At 41.5% G+C, this 19134-nt stretch overlaps 1 protein-coding gene across 1 annotated transcript; it reads left to right on the forward strand.

The window, feature by feature from the left end:
• Positions 1–923: 923 nt before the first annotated feature.
• On the forward strand, positions 924–15307 carry FAS (Fas cell surface death receptor). Its single transcript, XM_074908366.1, has 9 exons — positions 924–1024; positions 8545–8710; positions 9290–9424; positions 11421–11532; positions 12029–12093; positions 12427–12510; positions 12651–12724; positions 13217–13241; positions 14052–15307. The coding sequence occupies exons 1-9, from the start codon at positions 995–997 to the stop codon at positions 14465–14467; spliced, it is 1107 nt and encodes a 368-aa protein (XP_074764467.1). The 5' UTR covers positions 924–994; the 3' UTR covers positions 14468–15307.
• Positions 15308–19134: the final 3827 nt, after the last annotated feature.

A 19134-nucleotide genomic window follows, 5' to 3' on the forward strand; every position in this document is an offset into this window, starting at 1 on the left:
AAAAAGCCTGAAATATTTAAAACAGCAGCTATCTTTTGATGCTATGAACCCGGCTTATCTGTATGGCAGCCAAGAGTAATACTAGCAGAAAATCTGAAAGATTTCTGAAAATCTGAGTCATAAACACTGAAAAACAGTGCTTAAAACGAAAACGTCAGCTCAGTTGCAACCATGGTCTTCCCAAGGCAACGGCATCATGTCAAAACCTGAAAGATCAAAACACGTATCGATAACCCACACCATCATGTTATTTCTAACACTATGAAGGAGGCCAGACTACCAGAATTTCAACCACTGAAAGTTTGCAGGAAATACGCAAGGAGTGACTGGAAATAGCTACAAAATAGAAGCACAGGCTTGAGCAATCTTTTCAATAGAACAGCAAAATGCAGTAGCTTCTGCTGCGGTGAGTTTAGCCTGTTCTGAATGACTGCTCCACTCCTATGGATTCAGGACTCCCTGCTCCAAGCCTGACCTCACCAACAGTCCAAAACTGGAGTTTCTGCCCTTGGTGGGGAGGCAATTGCTCAACTCATTTGCACGTGAAGCAAATACCTCATGCCCAGCCCAAAGCCTGCTGGCATTTTGCTTTGTGACCTCAGGGCCGTGCCTGGCAGTCACAAGTGGGGGCACTCGACCCCATACAGCCTGAACACTTAAGATCCCCGTGGAAGGCGTGGTGCCCACGCCGCCCCAAAGGCAGCCGGCCTGCCCTCGCCTCCCTTCGGCAGAGGGGAGCTCGGCGCACAGAGCCGGCGCGGCTCCCGTGCCTGCGGGGTCACTCGCGGGCGACGCCGCCGGCACTTGCGGGCAGGGCGGGCAAGGGGCAGCGCCGCCGCCTGCCCGCTGCCGGCCCCTCCGCGCCCCCCAGCGCCGCGCTGGGCCGGGGGCGGGCCCGCCCCGTGTTTACCAACATGGGAGGAGCCGACTCCGTGTAGGGACCGGCCGCTTTCGTTTTGCCGGAGGGTGTGGGACGGCGCCGGACAGCGGCGGTATGGCCCGGGGACTCCTTCCCCCGCTCCTCGTAAGTGTCTGCGCGGCCGGGCGGGCGAGCGGGCCGGGCCGGCGCCTCTCAGCAGGGCGGCGGGGGGATGCGGGGTGCTGCCAGCACGCTGGCCGCAACAAACTGTTTTTCGCGATTTGGGCCAGTTTATTTAGGCGGGGTTTCCCCCCCCCCCCCCCTTTAAAAAAACCCAGCTTCAAGTTCAGACACTTTATGACTTTATAGTGACTTAGGGTGCCAGCTGAGGGGAAGGGCGTGTTGCGGAAAAGCCGAGGGAAAGTCAAGAGGTATGGATGCAGGTGGCTGCCAGGGACAGCGGGTCATGTGCCATAGCTGCTGGGGACCCAGGGACTGCTGGCGTCCGCAGCCCCTGGGACCCGGCCGGAGACGCTGGCGGGGCGGGTTCCACATCCAAGCACAGCCAGCACGGTGCAGCCTGTGTCCAACCGGGTATCTGCCCGGGCAAAGACTGCGTTAGCGAAAGCTGACTCGCCCTGCGCTTCAGGGATCTGCGACAAAGTGATCTGGTAAAGCAACATAAAAGCGAATACCAGTGGTGGAGAAGTTTTGAATCACTACTGACAGTGACCTCGGAAAAACTAGAGAAATAGCCCAAGTCCAGTTATTTACTGGAAGTAGTGGGGCAGGGCCTTCCGGCCTTGCCTTAATCATCCCCGGCACACAGTATGAGTCTCTGCAGCTTCCCAGCTGAGGTCACGTATCTAACCATCATCAGTCAAGTTACCTTCGCAAACATTCATTTTGAAGGGCTACTGTCAACAAGGAAGGTAAGGAAGTGTTTCCGTGTCTGCAGCACCGGGATCTCCACTGGTACAGGTGCATTAGGCCCAAGAGCTGTAGTGACAGCAGGCTCCTGGGCAGGAGACCCAGACCCTGCCGGTGCAGATGCCCTGGCTCTGCCAATGCTCTGGCAGCCCTGCCCCGAGAACCCCGAGGGAGGGTAGTGGGGATCAGGCAGGTCGCAGTGAGCCCTGCTGCACAGCAGAGCTGTGACCCGACTGGAAGCGAAGGTACGATGTACATTGCTTCCCCAACCCCAATTCTCACCTATTTCAGAGAGAACTCCCTGAAGCTCGCATTGAAAAGTCTTTTCACAGTGGGGTTACATTGCTAATGAATGCAGTTTGCTTTGGGGTTTGGCAGGTTAAAAATCAGGTGTTTAGGTAAAAACTACTCAAATTCTGACTTGATTTACTATATGACAGGTAGTAAACTACTTAAAGTGATTGAGAGGGTTATATCCATGCCTCTCCACAAAGCACCAGAGCATAGTTAAATATAAAGAAGGATTTTCATCTGCGGATAGAAGTGTGTATTATCTATTCCTGTACAGAAGCAGCAAAACTGGCAGAAATGTCTGTGTAGGTCAGTATCCTGGTACTATTCAGAATATAAATTAATATCAAAAACCCCTTTATTTTATTAAACTGCTCCCAGAGAGCAAATATCATTTCTATTCTTATTTTCCACTTGTTTTCAAATTTCAGTACCCCTCAGAAAGACTGTAGCACTCCCACATACATTCTGTTTTTTTAAGAAAGTATGGTTTTATTTTTATTAACATATTGTTACACTATTTATAAATCAGTACACCTGGGCAGCATTTGACATACTAATGCAATCAAACCAGAACATGAATGCAGTTTGTTGAACTGAGACCTCAATTTTACAAGGAAATCCATGTTGCACTGAAGTATAACCAGTTGCAGGAATAGTCATGCAAAATAGCAATGGCCTATGTAGTCAGAAAACACCTAACTTTATCCTGTAAAACAAGCCTCAAAACCACATACCACTCAGAGACACACTTTAAAGGAATAGGCCGCCCTAAGAGGGTGAAGTGTTACCTAATTATTTTGTAATTACCTGATAGATTACAGAGCAGACAGTTTTCTGGAACTCTAGAAGACATACCTTTGAAAACAGGACTACTACATTACTGCACTGACCCTTCTTTCTCATTTCCCAGACAACTAATGCACACGTTTAAATGTATACATACAAATAGACATAAAGTCATGGGATGACCAAAAACTCAAATGAAAAGTATATGGGCCCCAATTCTGGAAACATTTGTCTGCTCACTTTTCCACACTTAGCTGCCTTTACTTTGAGGCAACTCACTGAACAAAGAGGAAGTGCCAACAAGAAAACTGTATTGTGTTACAAAAGGAAAAAGGAAAAGAGTTGAATTTCTGCGCTGTCCAGCAATTATTCATCCTTAGCCACAATATCATCAAAGTGAGGTGGGAGCTGTTAATATTGCTCCAACTCTCTCAAATTTTATAGTATTAATTAGATGTTCACTAGTACAGTACTCCTGAAAATGGAAATTAAAAACACAAACAAAATGACCAACCATACAAGCCCCATCCCCCAATATATTGCCATAAATTGCATGTGAGTCAGATGAGATGTGAAATAGTAATGGACTGAATTTTGACAGTGACTATTTTAAGACACTGGACAGTAATTGAGACTTCTTACTCTCACAGGCACCAAACACAAGCATCTCACATGAAATTTAAGAAGCTCAGGATGCTTCTAAATGTGGGGAAATACCAAGTCCCGTTGCTGAGGGGACTTGTTTCAGAAGATGGAACTGGATTCTTTTTGTTCTTCTCATAAAGAACATGAAATACTATTTTTTTTAGTGGTTATTTTGATGCAAACTATCAACTTCTGCCTTGATGGTACAAAAAGATGGGAAAAAAGATACTGGAGATATTGGAAGCAGAAATCGCTTACCATAGTAAAAGAACTGCAACAGAGAATCATCTTAACAAACAGTATGAAATTACTTACTCTTTGAAATAGACATCCTGACAGGGTTAACACAAGAGAGCTAATTCTAGCAACAGTGTCAAAAGTACCAGAAGCAAATCAAAACTCAGAAAATTAGTTAAAGTTTTTCTCAGCTCCCACTAGGCAAAAAAAGGAAGAAAAATCCCCCCCCCCCTCACTTTTTTTAACACTTAGAAAGCCCCTGATGAGCTCATGCATGTTGCCCCATGTTACAAATGTGGAGTAGAAAAAAAAATGCCCACCAGGTTCTGAAGACATCAGCCTTCACATCCATAGGCATCTATGGATTAGAAATGGAAGAACTGGTTTGCTAAAAATACAATGTATTATAAAGATAACAGGAGAAAGCAGAGAATTTTTTTCTCAGGGTTAAAAGTTGTAAATCTTTAAAAAGTCCTGTATGCAAATAACATGTTCACACACTTCCAAAGCTGAGATTACATCCCCATAAGGTAGGTCTGCTGAAACTTCTCAGTTGAAGGAAGTTGACCCGCTATGAAGAATACTCTGATACAGGAAGAATTGCAGGCCTGAGAATCTCAAAATGAAATGAGTTTTAAAGAAACTAAAGTGCCTGTCACTCTGCCCTGGGAACACAATGAAAACAGGTTTTATAAGTCTCCTTAGCAGATGCCTGTTGGTGAAAGCCTTTTGGAGGACTCTGTAGGAATGAAGAAGGGGGAGGAGGTAGAAAGCTCTCTTAAATGCCTGGGGAATGCAAAAGGGGAGAAACGAAAAAATTTGAGCTCTTGTGATAATTTTTATGGATTCTGCTAGGGTCAGATACCCTCTATTGATTTTATTCCCTTTGACTGCTTAATTCAGTCTAAGTCTTCAGTTTAGATAAGATATTTTCTAGGTTAAGATGAGAAAGGTAGAAGAGAGCCTCTGTGAGTCATTTTAGGCTGAAAACATACAGCTGCCGTTTGAATGTACACCTCATAAAAAAGCACCTATCACCCCTGCCTGTGTAAAAGCCCCTAAAGTGCTTCCTTTCTGCTATTAGCACTCACTGCTCAGTCACAATAAGGAAAGTAATTAAGGTATGCACAGGAAACTAAGTAACTATTGACTTTCTTTCCCTATAAGACACACCAAAATTTTTATATAGGAAATGGACTGCTTTTAAGCATTACGAGAAAAGTTTGAAAAAATTAGGGTGTTGCTTTGAAAAATCTCCACAGTTTTCTCATTATTCCTTGTACAGGAAGGCAGTGAGAGACATCCCTGCAAGCAGAGCTGATGTAGGTGTTTGGTGCAGCTTAAACGTCAAATTCTGAGAAGTGATCTCCACTTCTTGTAAGTTTACCAGGAAGTTCATCTCCACGGGTGGCAGCAGAGGGCTTCCATCAAAAAAGCATTATACTTCTGTCCCCCCTCACTGTATCAGCATAGCTCGTTTGTATAAAAGCACAAGCAAGAAGCAGAGAGTTTGCACGAGGGAAGGCTGCGTCTGTGCATGCACGGTGGTTGCAGGCGTTCAGTAAACATACACACACAAAAAAGTCAGCAGTTTTACTGATACTAGCAATTCGGAAAGATGTTGCCTTCTTTCATTATATTCCATTTTCTGCACAACTCTGGACGTTTTCTTTTTTTGTGCATGCTCTGTGCTTCGCTGGTGCCATTCAGTTTCTCTGCTGTGCCCAGGTACTGTTTGTAGGTACATTAGAGCTGTAGTAATCTTCACTCTTCCTCTTTTCTTTACTGTTGCCCAAGGTCGTTCCTCCATTCCTCCCCAAAAATGGCTTGACTTCTCTGGTCTAAAAAAGGGGGAGATTCAAGTGCCAAAAGCAGGGTGTCCCTGTGGGTGCTGAGCTTTGCAGGTATGGCTGTGAGGGCAGGTGAGAAGGTGGGAGCTGGGCCCTTGCAGCTGAGCCGGGGCAGGTTCATCAGAGAGTCGCTGTGGTGTTTGAGCACAGCAGAGAGCAGGCGATGGGGCTGCTGCCACGCTCCTGGCTCACCCTGCTGAGTCACAGTTCCTCTGTCAGCACGGGGAGATGGAGGAGTCATTTCCCCACCAACTTCCTCACACTACAAGTGGTGTCTGCATTGGCCTGACACGTGCCCCGGCCATGCCACCTGCCTTCAGGGCTGGAAGCTTCTAGCACCATCAGCTTTCCTGGGGTGGCCAAAGATCCATCATGGTGCCTCAGGGCCTCCCTTCCCCAGCAGCTGCCTCTCTTCCAGACCCTTCTGTTGGCCCAGGCCTCATGGCAGGCAGGCCAGTCAGGGTGTCACGATCATCCAGTTTGAGAGCCAGGGCAACGCATGTCCCCCAGTGTTTTCCTGTGACCATCCCCTCCCTCAACCTAATCTGACATGTAGCAGAGGAGTGATAGAGGTGCAGGGCTTCACCCTGCTTCAAATCAGACTGGACATATGTCCCTGACTATGTTTTGGTAACTACTTTTTAATTGGAGTTTCTATCCCAGTTTTTAGTAAGATGGTTCTCCCAGGCAAAATAAAAACAAATCAAACTAATTTGGCACATCCATTTGACGGCTTCTGTTAAGGCCTTATATTAACTTCTAGCCTCTTGACATCATTACACCGGGATTCGGAGAAAAGCACCCTCAAAGCTTTGGCAGCAAAGGAGCTCTCTAGAGCACTGAACAGGGGAAGTGATGGGCTGAGCATCTGTAGCCACAGTTTCTCAAGTACTAAACAGCTTTTTTAGCAGCTGAAGTTTATCTTTCAGGTCTAGTAACTAATATTATAAGAATTTTAAAACAGAGCTGCTAAGGAAATAAAATTGTTTTCACCTTCCCATCTCCGAATAGACTAGAGGATCAAAAGAAGTGGCTGCTTGTAGAAGTCAGTGGTCATTGGTTACTTTAGCTAGCCACAGATAAAACTTTCTTCACTTGAGAGCCTAGTTTGAAATCCAAACCCATTTTTCTGTAAGTTAATATTCAAGATAATCAAAGAGTTTTCTGCATGTAACCGAAGTTCCAGTCAGCATCTAAGCAGTTTCACACAAAATCACGAAGATTGAATTAATCAGCCATTAAATATCACCCTCTGGCAGGCAAATTAAAAAAAAAAAAAAAAAAGTGTAACAATAAAAATAACCAGTCCTCAAATTATTAAAGAATTCCTTAAATATGTATGTCCCTTGTTAGCATTAATACAGTCAAATTTCTATTAATCTGCAATTCAAAAGTGTTCAAAGATAATCAACTATTCAGAATTAACCTCCTTCAAATACCCAAGATGAAATTAAAAGTAAGTGATTCTAGTCAAGGTGTTTTGCATATTGATGTAAAATTTGAGTGAATCTGTGATTGGTAGGACTTTTAGTCCATGCAGTGCACCACTGGTATGAGGATTTGACAGTTCCTTTGTATTGCACCTCATTTCCCACTAAGCTCCAATCCAAAAAACGTACCCTGCTCCCCCTCTCCTTCACAACTTGGCCTATTCTTTCATTTTGCCAAGGACAATAGGATTGTTCCATTTCTTCTCAGGCATAATTTTTCCCCCCTTCCTCAGTATCCCTCACAGTATGTATCTGAGTCTTTTGTAACATACAAACCAATATTTTTTTAATTAAAGAGGAGCAAGAACAGTGACCGTAGAGCTCAGCTTAGATGTTAAGACTTCAAACTCTTCAAGACAATGACTGTCTTATTTTTTTTCTGTTGCAGGTCCATACAGTTAGTAACACACAAGTAAAATATATCGTGAAAATGTTAAAATCACTCCAAACTATCAGCAGAAACTGGATTAAGTAGACAGAGGCTGTCTTCACACTGTCCTACGTTATAATATTTTTAAGAAGGAATCTAGTTCTGCCAACAAGCATTACATAGCTCCACTATACAGACAGTCTCATCAGACTTAGTGCATGCAAAGTATATACAGAATTCCCCACAAGGCATTGCCATGAAGGAGGAGGCAAAGAATAGCAGATCTATCTTTCTCATTTTCCCACCTTATTCCCCAAAGAGAAAAAAAGAATGGTTTGGTCTCTGATCCACAGTGCTTTCTTATTATCATGAAAATAGGCAGGACAGCGATGCCTAGTTAGTAACATGAAAAAAATATAAAAAACAAGCACTACACAATTCAACTTGACGGTACATTCAAAGAAAGGGATCAGGGTATAAATGAATTTGAAAGGAGACTGTGACTTTAAGGAATATGTAGGCATAATCTACTAAGGAGAAAAATAATTGAGTTGGAAAACAAAGTGAGAACAAGATCATTTTAGAAATAGGGTATTTCTGGCTGAGATTAAAACTTTTTTTCGAAGATGCATTAATACTGTTCAGTTTGCAAGCAACAGTAGGGTGGCAAGAAATTAAGGTGTAATTTGAATTAAGGAAGATTTGTATGGAAGATTATTATTACTGTCTAAGAAAGGGCAGATTTAGGCATAGTGATCTGAGGCAGAGAAAGCTCTTCAAGAAAATAATGGAAGTTCCTTTGCACTATAATTAGGCATATGAGGTTGTCTGCTACAACTCGGATATATCAGCCTGTTCTCAAGCATTAATGTTCAAATGTTGTGGTAGGGTTGACAGCATTAAATCTAATATGAGTCCTCATTGTCCATTGACTCTTCTGAAGTAATGAACAACTTTAATAAGGGGGTGATTATCAATGTTTAGCAATAAAGTAACGGTACTGATGTAGCTCTGTGCTAGTAGTAAAACACACCTACAGTCCTTGACAGGTTTTTTGTATAACTTGCTGTTCTTCTCTCCTAGGTGGTTGTCTTAATTATTGAAACACAGTGCAAAAATGATACTGAAGCTCTAATACACATAGCATACAATAAATTAATTACAAGGAGGATGATTGCTAAAAGGGAAATTAAGTGTAAACTGGATGAATACAATTTAGGTGATCAGTGTTGCAAGAAATGTGAACGTGGTGAGTATCATTAAGACAGCGTTGAAAAGTCATTAAGAATAGAAACCACAACAGGCACAATTGCTTTCTGCTGGGATAGCTAAGCAGCATAGCTGTGGTTTCCTGGATGCAGTGCTTCATTCTAACTGTATCTTTCTCTGTTACAGGACATCAGACACTTCAAAAGTATTTCTTGAGCTCAGTGCACCAAGAACTTTTCACTACAGATAGTAGTTCTCACATAACATGCTTGTCACAAAAGAATGAAGAATTACCTATACATCTTTGAGAGATTAAAAAAGTGCAAGCACAGGCTTGTGCCTACCAGACTCCATATATTCGTGGGTTTTCCAATTTTGCACATACAGTTTTGTTTGGTGTGTTCTTCCTCTAATTTAGGACTGAAGAGGAATAATCAGATCTTATATATACTACATTCCCGAAGAGCATATATGTATGTGTAAATAATATAGATTCTGTTCATATTTGTAAATCAAAAAGTATTAGGGATTAAAAAGAAAGTCTGACATAAGTCTTACTGCTCATGGGATCTTTTCAGATGTATTGCAAATCTTAATTCTTGTCTTTCTGTCTCTACAGGTTTTGTTAAAAATATCACTTGTCCAACAAATACTAACAAACATTGTGTTGCTTGTGAAAATGGAAAGGAGTACATAGATCATGTCAATGATTGGAACAAGTGTTTGAGATGCCATTCATGTGACAGCGTATTCGGTGCGTCTATAGAAATAGCGACTCTAGCAGTGACTCTTTTTTGATACAGGATTTGACTGAAAAGTCTTCACAGTCCCTGAATAGTGGGTAGCATGCAGATTAAAATGTTTCAGTGGTAGTACATGAAGGAATTTATGACAGTTCATCCTCCAGTTCCCTTTCATCAAGCACAAAGTAGGAAGAAGAACAAGCTATGTTGGTCTGTTATTTCTCCCTATATCTGCCGTTGCTCAACCAAAGCAGTCCTTGCAAAGCAGGCCCTATGCATACTAGTTAGAGTCAAGAAAGAAAAGTGCTGTCTCTTCTTTGCCCTCTATTTAAAAGAGGGGTGTTCTAAGAAGCAGGGATGGGAGAATTCCCAATGGTTTCTTCTGTAGTCTTTCATGTAATTAATAATATTATTTTAAATTGATGGAGCAGATAGAGTGACATCTTCTACGCATTCAAGATGGTGTGTGGGATATAGGGTCAAATTAGAGACTGTGAGATATGCCCAATGGGGTCAGACCAGTTGTCCACCTACCCCAGTATTCTGCATTCAGCAGTGGAGGCAAGAGATGCTATTTAAACACAAACAAACCTCTCTACTTTCTGTGGTCTGTTCCCTGCAAAGTCTACCAGCATCCACACTCGTAGGAAAGGACATAAGAAGGTCCATCCCTGCCTAGTCATTTAAGTATCTATTTATGAGCCCTTTGTGCATGAACCTGCTGAGGGACACCAGGTTACAGAAATTCACTACCTTTTGCATAAATACCCATCACAGATTCACAGATTTTAAATTTTTTTTTTTTTTTAAATCCATTAAACTGATATCCTACCAGTTCCATGAGGTGTCCTGTAGTTCTAGTATAGTTGGATTTAGGGAATGATAGTTCTGCATTCCTCATATCCAGAAATCTAGTTTAGTGAGCAGAGAGACAGCTCTTAACTCCAGTACGGTTGTACTCAGATCACCTGCTGAAATATCAATCTTTAGTGCTTTCCCCTTCCTGTAACACCTTCATCTTTATATAATATTTTCCTCTCATTAGCTACTATAATAAAGATTTTTGAATGGGTAGTGAAGTTAAGTACAGAAAAACAATTCAGTATTTTGTACAATGCCACAAAGCAAATATGGGTAAAAATGAGTAATGGGATGACTAGCCACATGGTCACACAGGCAATAAATAATGTAGTTGAAGAGAAGTCAGTAGAAGAACTTAGGTGGAAGGAAAATTACCACTGAAGTTCCATGAGAACCATTCTTAGGATCATTCATGTTTCAGTATTCCATGAATGACTTCAGCACTGGTTTCACAGTAGAGCTTCATCAAATTTCGAAAGTTATCATGGTTTCCTGTTACAGCAGGGCACTGAATGCAATAACTCAAAAGTTCACTTCTATTCCTATATGCTTATGAAAATAGCTCTCATAGTAAGTAGATGCTTACAGTAATTTTTAATGCAGAAATAATTTTTCATAGATGAAGGTAGCTTCATCATATACCCTGAGGACAGGAGAAAATTAATTCACTTGTGTTGATAGCAGGGAATATGTTAGCTAAAAAGGTGGAGTAGAATTCCTCACCATTGGAGGTCCTTAAGAAGAGATAAAGCTTGTTGTCTGTCAGGGAGGGTAAAGAACCTGGCTCTGACATCAAGCAGGGAGATGGGCTATGTGATCTGAGTTTCCTTCTGGCTTTATACTTCTGAATATGAGAAGGAAGCTGACATTTGGCGGAGCCAAGTGAGGCCGCTTCGAGCAAGTACTCTGCCGTGTGATCAGGTTTTTGAGCTCTTGGCCAGCAGAGGTCTCATTGACAGCTCCTTATTTCCAGTACTCCAGAAGCAGCGCTCCTTATAAAGACTATGTTCTTAGAATTAAGTCTCACCAACGCCAGCAGTGGTAGAGCTAAAAGCCTGTGAGTCTGAGGACAAGAGCTTGTGAGAAGAGGTCTGCTTTTATAGCCTACCTTTTTCACACTAACAAACTTTAAGAAATTTATTTTAGGTTTGGAGGTTGCAAAGAACTGTACCCCAACACAGAACACAGAATGCACCTGTGCAAAGAACTATTTCTGCAATTCTTCTATACCGTGTAGCCATTGTGATCCCTGTACCATGTAAGTTTATGACTTCATTATTAAATATTAAGTTATTAATATATTATCACACCTTTTTCCAGCCAGTTTCAAGACAGAGGCTAAGGTAATGTACAATCTGAGGGAGAACAGACTAGTTTTCCTTTGCACTTAGCTTGTTGAGCTGACTTAGCTCAGTCAACTTAACTTCCATCCATGCAGGCTTTCCAAAGGCACATAGAAAAACTTGTATACATCCACCAAGTCTGTATATATTTTTCAAAAAAATGTAGTGAAGCATCTGAGCTTTCCTGTTGTCTTTGTGTGGTCTATTGTTACATCTAGAAAATAATTTCCACACTTTTTTCCACTCCCATACCTTTCCATGCCATTTTCGTACCTATTAAATTCCATACTTCAACATCTTGATATATGAAATATTTAGCTGATAAAAAGTGTTAGAAGACTTATTTTCTCTCTTGACAGAGTTTATAAGGAGACAAACAAACGCCATAATTTTTGTTCATGTTTTCTACAGATGTGAAAGTGGCGTAGTTGAAAAACAGTGTACTTCAACTTCAGACACTGTGTGCGGAATGAAAGGTACCATTTAAAAACATAGCATGGTCTAGCATTTGCTGTATTTTGAGAGGCTATTGTAATTGTACTGTTCTACACAATGGCCCGTAGTGATTCCTGACAGGTCATATTTTATCATATTTAGTCAGCCCTGTACTGACTGTATAGGTGTAGGAGGAGCTATTACTCTTTTTTTAGGGGTGACTCATGATAGGTAAGACTTTAACAAAGAGGTAGCTTCTGTCACTAGGAGACAACAGAATGGTTTTTATAATCTGACACAATCTTGTTTAAAATTTAGTGTGTTGCTGTATTGCATTTCTTAACTTTCATGTAATGTTTCTAATGTTCCAACAGAAACAGGAATGACAGGACAGACCATTGCTGTGATAGTTGTGTTAGTAGTACTACTACCACTAATAGCTGGAGCAATAACGTGCTGTAAGTGATTCCCTATTCCTTATTCCTGTCATATTCTGAATAAGATACTCAGCTGCTTTTTCAGATATAATTTTATATTCTTGGAGTCCAGATGAGAGATCTACTCTGTCCTGGATTTTAAAAATGTTTTTTTGTTTCAGACAAGAGAAAACAGAGGGGTCTTACTAGCAAGGAGAACCTAGGTGAAGTAATCCCCAAAACAGAGGTTTCTTATGTAAGTATTGTTGTTTAGATCACAAAAACCTCAGCTTCATGCAAAGAACTTTGTTCCATTTAAATTATACTGGACTCCCCAAGCATGCCTTTCTTCTATTATGTTAATGAAGTAAGTTTCACCACAAGGACTCTTTGGGGACAACTAAGAGAAACCCTGTATTATTTCTTCAGGATTTGTTGACATCCTTCCTAAGTTACATGACCAAGATCAAAATTTCATATATCATCAGGCATCTGCTGACCCAGGGTACCTATCCCCATGAGTACTTTTAGGCAATAGCAGTTGTGAGGCAATTCCCCAAGCTTACCCAAGTCAAAAGAGACCTGTCTGTCTGATCTGATTCCCTTGCTTATAAAACAGGGGAATCATGGAGAAAACTAAAAGAAAATTAAGGAAGTCAAGTGTCATAAAATGTGTTTATCGTCTTCTACAAGGTTGGTGTTTTACAAAACTTACTTCTACACATTTCTTTCTTGCTTCTCTTTTCAGGAGAATGTACCTCTCATATACACAGGTAAGAGACAAATAATTTCTCAAAATTCGGTAGAAGAAAAAAAGTACAGACATGTAAAACCAACACTAAAAAAGGGTATTTTTAATGTAGATTTTGCCACTGCCTAGAGCTGTCATTCTAGCACACCACTTATTAAAGAAATGACAGTTCATATTGTGCTTATTAAGGCATTTAATGGTATTATGAAAGTTTTGCCTTAGGAGGAACTTCTGTTGTATAGAAAACAATTACAAATTGACAATAGGTGAATTTCTGTTCTGCATGTGGTACAGACACTAGGAGGCAGCAAACTGGACTTCTATGATCATGGATAATTACAGTACTGGTGTAGTCCCACGCACAGCAATGGGATCACAGAAACGGGAAACCTACCTTGCATTCAAGGGCAAATCCACAGTAGTAACATACAGCAGGAAAAGAACAGAAGCTTCAAGGCTGTATCACAACAAAAGACCTGTCCTATTCCAGGACCTTTCACAACATTATTTTCAGCAAAACAGGTACATGAGGGATGACCAGCCTTTACTGACAGAGGAGGACAGAATAGGTTACATAGGGAACTGAGATTCTATTTCAAGTGGTAGAAAGCAATATGGATGCAACCCTAAATATCTGAATTACCTAGCATTTGGTAGGAATATGTAAAAGCAGACTTGCTATATATTGTAAAAAAATCACATGTAAAAGATAGTCATGAATACCTGAATCTTAAATCAGTTTTGGATAGGAAAAGTATCAACTCTGAGCACATGTGATAAAAAGCAGTAAGATGTAAGTGCCAAGAGCATTAATTTCATTTTATGCTTCTAGATGTTGACCTGAGCAGCCATGCTGCTGGTATTGTGGAGGAGATGACACTCCAAGAAGTCAAGACATTTGTTCGTAATCACAAAATACCAGAACCTGTCATAGATCAAACTCTTCGGGATTATTTTAGTGATACATCTGAACAGAAGATTAAGCTGTTTCAAGTCTGGTATCAAAGACATGGGATAAAAGGAGCCTATGGAACCCTAATAAGCAGCCTGAGAGAGTTTAAAATGTGCACTGCAGCTGATAAAATTGAGGAAAAACTGAAGGCAGCTGTTACCAGGTGTCAGGGTGGGGGACAGTCTTATAATGATGACACTGAGCAAAACCAAACCTGCACTCAGGAAGGTGGAAACTCTTATAATGATAGTGCTGAGCTAAGTAAAACCTATTCTGGTAGTTTGGAAGAGACATAGGACAGAATAATTTGACAATTATTTCTGACTGAATTAGTATTTTTCTAATAATATAAATAACAGAGCTTTTCAATGCCATTTTCATTGGTGGTTCTGAGTGATTCAAGGAAGTTATAATATGAACAAGAATTAATTATGATTTTTGTAGCAATATCTTTCCTCTAAAAAAAAATAATTTAGCTTTCTTTTGGTTGTTAGGAACTGGGAGAAGTTTTATGGCTTATTTAACTAAAAGCTACAATTTAAGAGTCCAGCTATAAGATTCACTATCAGAAGAACAAAGTAGTCATTATTTGAAGAAAGGGTTTAGTCTAAATGTATGGTCCTGCATTACTTAATTGATGTCATGTTTTGCTTACATTAAAATTGTGGGATGTTGCATTTGTCAAAGTCAAAACTCTGGTGTTAAGAGTCTATGAAGTGTACTAGGAAGAATACTTGAACAAATTATTATATAACATACACCTGATTAATTTGGAATATAGGTGTTACTGTGGAATTAAATTCTACTCTGTTGTAAACGGGATTTCTCCCTTGTATAATAGTACCCATGTGGGTATTTATATGTGTGAGTATATGTGCAAGTTTTCTATGCAAAAGCTCTCAGCGCTAAGTAAAAATATTTCCCTTGTTCCCTGCAATGATTGCAAGCCTTTTCTAATGTTAAAACCCTTCAAAGAAGCAGAAGCTGAAGCAGCACAGCAGAACCATGATTTTTGGAAGACAACCTGCAGAAGCTGTGAAGTCTCCATAAGCAAGTGTGCAATGCTAGCTTTTCTAATGCAGGAATTGATACAATGAAAACATCATTGTCATTAAAAAAAAAAAAAAAAAAGAAAACCCACATAGCTTACGACTTTTTCCTTCTTCTTGTGCAACCTTTTTAGGTTTTCTTTTACTCAGGTTAATAAATCACAAAAAGGGAGAGCACACTCCTGAAAAAAGACACCTTACCTTTCTTCAGTCACAGAGTGCAGAGGACTGAGCTCATACATTCCAAGAACTAGTAGTGCTGGCTGCTTTGCAGTGAGGCTTTTCCACCCACACATCCATTTATGCAGTCTCACAAAATCTTTCACAGGCAAGGAATCCTCACTGGAAAGGTTTGATTTTTCCAGGTCATGCAATAAGGAGAATGACTTTCTTTCAATCTGCCATCAGTTCCTTAGAGGGAATCTCCAGCTAGTGTTAAGACTTTGCCAAGACAGAAGAGGCCTGCCTGGGCTCACTTCCACCAGCCAGCCAGGGTGTGCTGGTGTGTGGGGTGGGGTCCAATTGCTGCCACCTGGCCCCAGGGGTGTAGAAAGGGCAGGGCAGGTCTGGCAGCAGGGTGTCAGGCACTGGCAATCAACTCCTGGTCAAGGCTGAGTGCACACAGCTGTGTAGGGATGCTCCAAAGGGTCATGTTGCTGGAAGCAAGGTGCCTGGGAGGGCAACACGTGGACCTTGAAAACAGTGAGAAAGCAGGACCCTGAAAGGAAAGGCAGGACTTAGATTAGCTTCAAGAACTTAAAGCCTTTCATAGGCTTGACCTGTCAGAGATCTGAAGGACAGAGAACATGTTTCGTTGCAAAGCCCAGACCCAGTTTAGGGTGTACAGCTCTTCCACAAGCCTCAAGCACCACATAGATAGATGCTAAGCACTTATAACAACCTTCCACCCCACTTTGGAGCCTCTTGCCTTGTAACTTTTCAGCACTTTCTAAGTGTCTAATCAGCTTGCTACTACTATACTGCCAAAATCCTCATGTTTTCAACGACAAACCTTCAGGCTGCTTTAATAGCCATGCACCAAACTTGTACACCTATGGACTGATTAAGGTGTAGTGTTGTATAAATGACTTGTGTCTTTGCTATCTGTGTACAGATCTGACATGCTGCAACGGTATGTTGCTCATTGCCATGTTTTGGCCAGGCTCCATATATATAAAAGAATTATATACCCGCCTCTCAGAAAAGCAGCACAACAGTGGTGTGGGCTGTGCCATCTTTCCTAAGTCGCAGTTATGTAGAAGCACAGCCAAGACCAGAAGGAAGGAAAGCTCCATGCTCTCACAAGCCCTGGTAGACAGGCTGCTCCCTGTACCACATCCCACACAGGAAGGCATAAATGTAGCTTAAAGGTATGTTGGCAGGTGCTTGACTTGAACTCCAGCGTTTCTTGCCTTCTGGCCTAATCTCTCAAAGTGAGGCATCTGGCCACCAGAAACAGAGGTTGTCCACGTCTCAGGACTTCAGTGGGTTAGCTAGTATAACTGATCTGAACTAGACAGATCTTAAAATGGAGCCATCAAACCTCATAAATTTGTGGCAGTGAAATAGAAATTTTCTTTCATCACACTGGAATTCCCCAACCTCAGTATAACAAGGATGGTTAAAAAAAAAAAAGTCCCTGAGCAATGAGTCATATTCTCCTTTGGAGATGTCTGCAAGGCTAAACCCAGACTGACATTAACTCTAGTGGTTAGCATACATCATAATTTTTTTTCTTAACTGGAACATTGTGCATCAAATAAGAGGATTAATTATACTGTGCAGTTGGTTTTCCAAAGGAGTGCATATAGGTCTACATTGCAATCAGCAGTGCAGCGAAGAACTATCTGATCAAGCTTAAAGTACCTGGGCCAGGGTCTGAAAGTGATTTAGTCTTGCTGACCCATGGTAACACACCCAGCTTTCCATTGCTTCCTGCTTCTGGCCTCATTTTCAAACTAGGGCTGCACAGGAAGATCATACCAAGCAGGTTATATTAGCACTGTTTCACCTTTTACTCTCACCTTTCATTCTCAGAAGGAAAGTCCATGCAGAGTCTCATGCTGATACGCAAGGTGACTGCCACCACCTTAGCTGCTCGCTGAAATATAGTTCTGGTATCTTTATACTGCGCACTTTGTGCACTTGCCACGTCCAGCCTCTTTCTCCCAGACAACAAGGCTGTGTCATGAGCAGTGTAAAATAACTCTTTTCTCAGCTTTAGGTAGGGAAAAAAATTAAAATGAAAGCGATATAAATTACTTGGAAAACCGAAACTTCCCTGTTTTATGAAAACCCAGCATCAGGAAAGCGAGTGGAAAGTGAAACAAGCTTGCTGGGGGAATGATTTGGCACATTTTGAAAAGCAGATTACAAAGGGGAAGCTCCCTCTCCAGGAAGCCAAAACTTTGCAGAATACTTGCATTTGTTATTTAAATAGTAAAACCAGAACAATTGTTATTTAAAAATAACAACAAGAAGAACAGGAACATAGAAATAAAAAGCCAAAAGGGTAATCTTCAGTCCCCTGCAAATCGAAAGTGACCACACGGTCTGCTCAGAATTCCACGATCTGTGCACACCCACGCTGCAAACTGTAGAATAGTACCTGCTGCCCTGCAAGTAAACAAATACCTGTGAGAAGACAGAAACAAGATCATGATTACAGTGTGACACCAGAAGAAGCAAGGAGAGGCTCAAGACAGCTCCAGTATACAGGATTGTTGCAATATGAACTAAGTTATTTTTAAAGCTATCCTGCAGGCTGCCAGTTCTTGAAAAGACATGGCTGAGAAATGAAGTGCTGAGTAGAGTCTGAAATGTTTCTGCACAGTGTAACAAGCATATTAAAGTGTGAGAGAGCCATAGGCTTATTTCCTGTATGGAGAAAAGGAAAACAGTACAAGCAAATTCATGACAAGAATAAAACGGTATTGGGAAAAGCCTTGGAGTTAGACAGTTTTCTTGTTTTGAGGGAAGACACAACCTCAAAACTCACATTCCTCTCTTACTGTTTGTCAATACTTTGATTCTGGACTTGAAAAGGGAAGCTTGAATTCCTGCTATCCCACTGCTAGCAAGAAGAAAAATGCCCACCATGTGTATCCAGCCTCTAGTACAGAGCTGCGGTTGAGAATTACAAGGGATGTGGGAACAATCAAAAAACTTAACGTACATTCAGTGTTTTCTGGATAGTTTTCTGGTGGTTTTAGTTCAAGTTTCTTGCGAAACTGCAAGCAAGACTTTTGAGGCAGGCAGGGTGCTAGAGGCCACTTTCCCATTACTTTACACAGAGGTGTCTTGCTCCCCCAATAAACCAGCAACTGTGACAAAGTGCTATTTTCATAGCAGGCAACCTAGCAGGGATCAGCAAAAAATGTCTGTGATCACAGGGATGCTGAAAACAGGGTCCTGAACAAACTCAGGGGAGGAGTTAGTGATGGAAAGCAATGGCAGGAGAAAGCCAAAGGTGCAGTCCTTGGAGAGGCAGCCCTCAGCCTCCTGTGCCCCGGGGTCGCGCAGCGCATGGAGGTCACTGACCCTGCCTCCCATACATCTTCCCTCAGTGGTGCCCATACAACTGGCTGTCCACAGGAGAGGATAAATGTACCTGTATATGTGTCATTGGGATATGAACAAGAAATTATGAGGCAGAAATACCCAGTTTAATTTCCTGCTCATTTATCCTACAGTCACTAATAGGATTGATATATTTTCCAGATTATTAATATCTGAAGATTTACATTCTCTTTTCCTGGTCCTTCCTTCATATTATATAAAGATCCTTCTCCAGACTTATCTATGGGATTGCTGAAGCTTGAGGGCACGTTTTACAACACTCCTCAAATTGCTCTAATGCGTAGTCAGGCCTCTGGCAAGCCAGCCTCCATTCCTGCTGGGGCTGGCTGTGCCCT

The sequence above is a fragment of the Athene noctua genome, chromosome 5 (genome assembly GCF_965140245.1).
Source record: "Athene noctua chromosome 5, bAthNoc1.hap1.1, whole genome shotgun sequence".
NCBI classification, from domain to species: domain Eukaryota; kingdom Metazoa; phylum Chordata; class Aves; order Strigiformes; family Strigidae; genus Athene; species Athene noctua.

Bases quoted from the DNA above. Each gene is read 5' to 3' on its own strand.
- FAS (XM_074908366.1), top strand. From the start codon at position 995: ATGGCCCGGGGACTCCTTCCCCCGCTCCTC. The intron at 9,425-11,420 runs GTGCGTCTATAG...AATTTATTTTAG, and splicing joins TTCATGTGACAGCGTATTCG to GTTTGGAGGTTGCAAAGAAC. The intron at 13,242-14,051 runs GTAAGAGACAAA...TTATGCTTCTAG, and splicing joins TGTACCTCTCATATACACAG to ATGTTGACCTGAGCAGCCAT.